General features: G+C 38.8%; 1 protein-coding gene across 1 annotated transcript; it reads left to right on the top strand.

Annotated features, from left to right (window-relative positions):
* The first annotated feature begins 1,657 nt into the window (after nt 1–1,657).
* gcdhb (glutaryl-CoA dehydrogenase b) lies at nt 1,658–7,082 on the top strand. The gene is made up of 12 exons (XM_020650462.3): nt 1,658–1,785; nt 2,316–2,431; nt 2,741–2,773; nt 2,871–3,011; nt 3,154–3,216; nt 3,450–3,620; nt 3,780–3,909; nt 4,961–5,177; nt 5,379–5,482; nt 5,618–5,743; nt 6,018–6,178; nt 6,354–7,082. Exons 2-12 carry the CDS (start codon nt 2,329–2,331, stop codon nt 6,425–6,427), a joined length of 1,323 nt encoding a protein of 440 aa, XP_020506118.1. The 5' UTR covers nt 1,658–1,785; nt 2,316–2,328; the 3' UTR covers nt 6,428–7,082.
* The last annotated feature ends 203 nt before the right edge of the window (nt 7,083–7,285 follow it).

Genomic DNA, 7,285 nt, shown 5'->3' with positions numbered 1-7,285 from the left:
TAAAACACAAACAAACATTTACAGACACATAAAAGCACACTAAAGCATGACATGATTAAGTGAGGGATTTCAGTAGCAAGTTAAATAAAGTGAAGAGTGCCAAGTTCATATAATCAGAGCTTATTAAGCAGCTGAATACTGCGTGGTATAAGGATGTATTGCCTCTTTTAGTCCTCATCCTGGGCATTCTGTACCTGCGCCCTGAAGTCAAGAGGTTATATTCCGACCAAAGGGGGTGCAGAGGGTCAGCTGTAATCTTGATGGCTAAAGTCAATGTGTACCGGTCTGTCAGGTAAGAAATGCAGCACATTTGTTCTCCAGTTATCTTGATGCCTATTTAACAACCTTGTCCAGTTTGTTCTTATTTTGTACAGACAATGCTCCTCCCCAACATTGAATATAAAAGGTCAACACACTTTCAATTAAACTCTTGTAAAATAATTTCAGCATAGTGCTGTCGACATGTTGTTATATAGTCATTATCAAACGAGCATTGCAACTGTGTCAAACAAAAGTCACCAGAATTTGCATTATGTATTATTGTTTACATAAGCCTACAAAAGATTAGCTGGACAAGGTTAAACATTTCCTGGTAGGGACCGGCACACAGAAAATAAAAAAGACAGACATAAGTATTGATTACTGCAGCTTTCAAATGTAACGGGACAGATGAACCAATAACTGAATGCAGTCTGAAAACATCATCAGAAAACAAGACATGATTAAACCAAATATCTGATAAGATGATGGGGACAATGGATGATGTTCTGGTAGCTTGTCTGGTGCCAGGTCACTTCCGGAGTACTGCAGAGGTGCCCTTGAGCAAGGCACCGAACCCCCAACCGCTCTGGCGTGCTGTATGTGCAACAGTGTGTAACAGCCCCACTCTGACATCTCTCCACTAAATGCATGTCCACAGGTCCTGTTTGTGTCCTGTATGCTGTACTTGAGTTTTTGCAATTCATCAAATTTGCTACATGAGAATAATTCATAAATTGTTTAAATGAAAATCAAGTTCATCTGATTATTCTCGTGCATGTACTGAATTATTTAAAAGTGAATGTAAATTAAAACATTTTAAAGTTTAAAAAATCTGGTTTAAAGCTAAATACATTGGCTTTATTAATAAATAAATTCCATGCATTATAAGTATTTTAAGTAAATCTGGTTTATTGTTTAAACCTTTTAAATATGCATTATAGGATTCATTTATATTGAATACATACTTTATTATTATAAAATTAAAACAGATTAAATGTATTGAGGGGAAAACACATAAACTTGGTTTTCATGTATTTTGAACACATAAAATAAAAATTATAAAATTAAAATAAAATTATACTCATGCGTTTTATTTAGGTTTGACTAATAAATATGAATAACGTTACATTTATGAGTTTGTTTTTAAGTGAATGGAAATTCGAAATGGAATTGAAATACATAAATCTTTCATTCTAGGAATTTTTTGTCTCTCAATAACAGAATTTATGAAGGGATTCATAAAAGTATGTAAATAGTTGAAATAAAAAAATGTAACTTCTTCAAAATAAATTGAAACACGTAAAGTTTAAACCACTGGGTGGCAGTAAGCAGTAAAGGCACCAGATGCCCAAAAGCCTCAGAACCCCAGAGAAGAAGAAGTAATGCCGACGACACACACACCCCTACCTTTGATTGGCTTTACGTCATGACGTCAGGTTGTATTTAAACGTACGTGTTGCTCAGTTGTCAACAACCACGGTGCAAACCAGGACAAGGGTGGGGGCTGTTATCTCATTAACTCAGGTAAAAAAAAACCTTATCGTTTATACATCACAATGCTTTTCACAGCTTCTGTTAATATACAATGTTTGTACAATACGCTGTTATTATGTTGTCTATTCTAGAATCAGACCTCAAAGTCTTTAGCCGTCTGTAAGCAGTGTTAGCTTAGCTCTCTTACCTTTGTGCTAAATCGGGGCTGACTGAGGTTCTTAATAAGATTTCAGCAATTTGATATTGATCAGTGAGAATGACAACGGCTTGACTGTCTGCTCAGTAAGGACTTAATAGATTTAGATTTCTGGAGAAGATAGTTGCAGCATTTCCAACAAATCCAAACATAAATTTAGTTACATCTCATATATTTACTTAGTTATAAAAGTTACAGATTCAGGAAGTCAGACCCTCATTCAGGATTTGAAAACCAACTTCCTCAAGTAGCATCATGTTTTCTCAGTGAGACATTTGGGACTGTTGAAATGACTTTCCCTGCTAGTGAAAAAATGTGACTGGTAAACTTGTAAATGTTGTTTTTTCTCCCCCCCCCCTTACAGATTAATCTTCATTATGGCATTGAGAGGTGCTTTGTGCCGTCTCTTGGTAAACTCTCAGAGATGTGCCATCATCTCCGCTTCCAGAGCTCAGGGAACTGCAGCACCTGCCAGAAGGGGTAAGTATGACACCATCGCAGCACCTTGATGACGTCGATTTTTTTCTAGCCACAGGTTGCAACTGTTCATCCAAGAGTGAACCATTTACAGCAACACCGTAGGTTTAAGATTGTTTTAAAAGATTAAGGGGAAATTAACTCAACATACCTGACACCGTAGTTAATGTGCCCATACGATGCAATGTAAGTGAATTTTCCTCAATTGGTGTTTAGCCCCTTTACTAAGCATGCAATAGAGTTCTTTAAAAGTTATTAACAAATTATTTCTTTCACTTTGTAATTTCTTTTTATGGGTTCAATTTGCCACAGATGCAGAGAAGACTGAACAGAAGCCCAAAGCACGTAGGTGTTACTGGCTCCCTTATTTCTGAAATGTAGGTCAGAGATTTCATGTTATAGTCCACCATTTGATTTGTTTGCTCTTCTGAATGTCTGACAGCAAAGGTCCAGTTCAACTGGCTCGACGCCCTGGACCTTGAGGGCCAGCTAACAGAAGACGAGATCATGATCAGAGACTCCTTCCGGACCTACTGCCAAGAGAAACTCATGCCTCGCATCATCTTGGCAAACAGAAATGAAGGTTAGAGTCCACATTCACTGCTTTTGGTTTCCTTGTTTGTAAAATGTAAATCTTCTTGGTTCTAATTAAATGAATGTAACGCTCCTGTCTTACCTCATGTGACAGCTGATTTCTGAGGCGGGGGGGGGTGGTTTTCTTTCAGTGTTCCACAGAGAAATTGTGTCCGAGATGGGAGAGATGGGTGTCCTGGGCCCAACTATTAAAGGTGAGAACATAAACATTGTTCAGTACTTACTGCTTTCATATAACACAGGCAGTTGTTCATGAGCACACTGGACCTTTTTTGCATGGTTTGTTTTTTTAGGAGTCTTTAATGTTTTTCTAGTGTAAGCCCATTAAAGCTCACTTTATCTCCCAACTTGAATTCACTTCTCACCTCACATTCTATGTCATAATAACACTGACTTTAATCCCTCCTCCTTTGTCCTTGTTGTATAGGTTATGGCTGCGCTGGGACAAGCTATGTGGCCTATGGTTTGATTGCCAGAGAGGTAGAGAGAGTGGACAGCGGCTATCGCTCAGTTATGAGTGTGCAGTCTTCACTGGTCATGCACCCCATCAACGCCTATGGCACAGAGGAGCAGAAACAAAAGTACCTCCCTAAGCTTGGTAAGAAGATCAAACATTTAAAACAACTCTATTTAACCTTTGAGCAGTCCATTGTTAGTTTATTTATCAAAATCGGTAGTGAGATATTATAGATATGTCAACCATAAAAAAAAAACAAGTGACTGGGCTCTTGGTCCGTTCCTTCTCTGTCTCTCTCAGCCCGTGGAGAGATCCTGGGTTGCTTTGGCTTGACAGAGCCGAACCACGGGAGTGACCCCAGTGGAATGGAAACCAGAGCCAAATACAATCCATCCAGTCGCACCTACACACTCTCTGGATCAAAGACATGGTGAGTTGTGGATACATGAAGAAAAAAAAATCATACCTGTTTCTCCACATTTGCCTCAAACAGAAGCATCTAACCGGAGAAGAAACTGTAGAAGTCAAATTTGACTCTAATGAACGGCCCCAACTTATGAGATAAAGTAAAAGTCTCTGCAACGATATTGACAGAAGGAGCTGAAAAGATCAAACATTTCTACGTGACACTTTTGTAATCATTTTCTCTGTTTATTCACACTAGATCTCTGATCACTAAGAAATATGGGATTACAAATCAGGCTATTTTATTACACATAACTGGCTGGGCAAAAACTATTTTTAGCCAAGGAGAGCTATTTCAAGTCAGTGTGACAGAGTAAACACAACAGTGTGCTGTGTCTCATAGGAACGATTAGCGGTAAGATTAAAGGGTCGAATGAAGTGCCAGCATGTCTGTATCCTCCCAGATAATAATGAAATCATCAGAAATGTTACAATTACATGTCTTTGTTCTGAATGCATTGGTTTTAAACTGTGTTGTACCCAGCAACCACAGAAAGATGTTTTGAGTGAGCTTGTTTTATGACCTTCAAGTCATAGTGTAGAAAAAAACCCTTTGTAATATTTTATTTTGTCAAATTAGGGGTTTTTGTTCTGTCTCATGGCTGTGTATTACACATGTTGTCCACAAGGTGGAGTTCTTTACACTTAAGAGCCACACTGAGTGTAATCTTTACTCTGAGTTTAACTTTTTTCCACAATGTATTCTTTAAAAGTTTAACGGGGTTGCTTTACCTATCTTAGTATTTAGCTTCTTTTTTTTTTTTTTACAAGAAATTCTTCAATTATGCTTTAGGTCAATGATAAAAAATAATGTGGGGGGGAATATATAAAAAAGTTAACTGCACTGGGAGTAAATGCAAAGCAGATTTCAGAACATTCCTGTGAGCAAATTCCCTCCATCATAAGAAAAATAAAGTCACAGTTCAAGTTGTTTACTATTTGTATTAAACCGATGTAGGGCATCGGTGTGTACATAAAGGCATCTCCCTGACGTCCTCCTTTGCTCCCACCTTCAGGATCACCAACTCCCCAGTGGCAGACATCGCTGTAGTCTGGGCTAAATGTGACGATGGGAAGATCCGAGGCTTTATTTTGGAGCGTGGCATGAAGGGCCTCTCAACACCTAAGATTGAGGGGAAATTCTCCTTGAGAGCCTCGGCCACAGGTATGATCGTCATGGATGAGGTGGAGGTTCCCGAGGAGAACTTGTTGCCTAACGCTTCGGGCCTTGGGGTGAGTGCAGCGAAAGTGTGAACATTGCTGAATTAGGAAAAAGTGTTTGTGGAAGATATTTTTCCCTCAGCATTTAGGTATTTTAGCTATACGTGGTTTTATTTGGATTATTGCTCCAGTGCTTCCTTCTTTTTGAAAACGTAAAAATCCACAGGACACATTATAATTGACTGCTCATCACACTTCTTCTGCTTCTTCCAGGGTCCTTTTGGCTGTCTGAACAACGCTCGTTATGGTATTGCATGGGGGGCTCTGGGTGCTGCGGAGTTCTGTTTCCACGCAGCTCGACAGTACACACTCGACAGGTCTCATGTCCAAACTTGTATGATGTCATATTTATGTGCAAGTGTTGAATTCTGTATTTGGCACCAGATGATGTAATAGACTATAATGGTTCATGTTGCATCCAGGACGCCAACACATTGTTTTATCCTCAACAGAATCCAGTTTGGAGTGCCACTGGCAAGGAATCAGCTGATGCAGAAAAAAATGGCCGACATGCTGACAGAGATCACCATCGGCCTTCAGTCCTGTCTGCAGCTTGGTAGACTCATCGATCAGAAAAAGTAAAAACAACCTTTTATATCTTCAATGTTTTTTTACAGGGTGTCGAATTATCTGATCTATGTCCTGACATAACTGGAGAGTCAGGCTGAGGGTTTTGCAAGAAGGAAATGTTGCAGAATGAATCCTCTGAGGACCATGAATGTTTGTACACATTTTGAAGACATTAGTTAGATATTTCAGTCTGTACTAAAGTGTTAACAAAAAAAAAAAAAAAAAAATCCCTAAGCTAGCATTTCCTATACTAATGCAGAAAATGTTGTGTTTCTTTAACAGAGCAGCCCCTGACATGATATCCATGCTGAAGAGGAACAGCTGCGGTAAAGCGCTCGACATCGCCAGGCAGGCCAGAGACATGCTGGGAGGAAATGGCATCGCAGATGAGTACCACATCATCCGCCATGTTATGAACTTAGAGGCTGTTAACACTTATGAAGGTAAGACATTGGCAGAAGAGGGTTGGACGGGGTTTAAAAGGTTTATTTTACGTTAGAAATGCATGTATTGGTAATAGGTTAGTTTAAATGGCCTTCTACAATATATTTATTGACTTGTGTCCCACATGAGTTTCTCCTGTTCGTCCTGTTTGATGTCTGTTGTCTCCTCCTGTAGGCACTCATGATATCCACGCTTTGATCCTGGGCAGAGCCATCACTGGCCTGCAATCCTTCACTGTGGGCAAATAAGACCACCGCTCCCAAACAACGGCAGTCTTCTCTTAGAGATGTGACATGCATGTCAACTCTTCAGCAAATTACTTTGTGTGAAGTGTGATTTATATCGAAGCAGATTGTTTTTCAACTTCAAAAAGGGCTATTTTTCTACTCTATTCTCAACAACACTGAATTTCTAATCGTCTCCCTACACCATGTCCCAGCTGTACTGAAACAAGTAGAATTCATTGTATAAACTCCCATAGACACGACTGTAGTGAAAGATTACTATTTCTCAATTAGGTCAAGATCTACATTTGCTTCTGATTGTCTTGCCTTGTTAATTGTTTAGCACAGATACACCAAGTCAGATTCCTTGTATGTGTAAATGTACTTGGCAATAAAACCCGATTCTGATTCTGATGTATGCAACGTTAATATGTTACTGTAATGGTAAGACATTCAGCATAAATCGACACTACTCTTGAATTTCCTGTGATGTTTTTAACTGATTATACCAGTGGTGTTGTTGTAGGAGCGGTATTATCTTCCATATGAAAAGATCAGTTTGTTTTCTGTAACCACAGTGAATCATTTTGGCACTTTACTGGCTCTGTAACTGAGATGTCGTTACTTTGCATGGCTTTCCAAAGGACAAGGATGCTGATCAATAAAAGTTATTTTCATATTTCAAATGTCTTGAGGTGAATAATGTACAAATACGATGAGCTCAATATTGGTTAGTCTGACATCTTTTGGCCATAATGTTTTGACAGGAATTACTAACAAGTCGTAGTCACTGAAACAGGATGTTCAACACTAATCATATGCAATACATTCTACTTAGTACAAGTTTTTAGGTATATCCTTTAAACTGAAGAGCAATCTTAA

The sequence above is a fragment of the Labrus bergylta genome, chromosome 16 (assembly GCF_963930695.1).
Source record: "Labrus bergylta chromosome 16, fLabBer1.1, whole genome shotgun sequence".
Classification (NCBI taxonomy): domain Eukaryota; kingdom Metazoa; phylum Chordata; class Actinopteri; order Labriformes; family Labridae; genus Labrus; species Labrus bergylta.
The sequence above is the reverse complement of the archived record's forward strand: the minus strand, read 5'-3'. Positions and strand labels throughout refer to the sequence as shown.

Bases quoted from the DNA above. Each gene is read 5' to 3' on its own strand.
- gcdhb (XM_020650462.3), top strand. From the start codon at position 2,329: ATGGCATTGAGAGGTGCTTTGTGCCGTCTCTTGGTAAACTCTCAGAGA. The intron at 3,217-3,449 runs GTGAGAACATAA...CTTGTTGTATAG, and splicing joins CCTGGGCCCAACTATTAAAG to GTTATGGCTGCGCTGGGACA. The intron at 5,178-5,378 runs GTGAGTGCAGCG...TGCTTCTTCCAG, and splicing joins CTAACGCTTCGGGCCTTGGG to GGTCCTTTTGGCTGTCTGAA.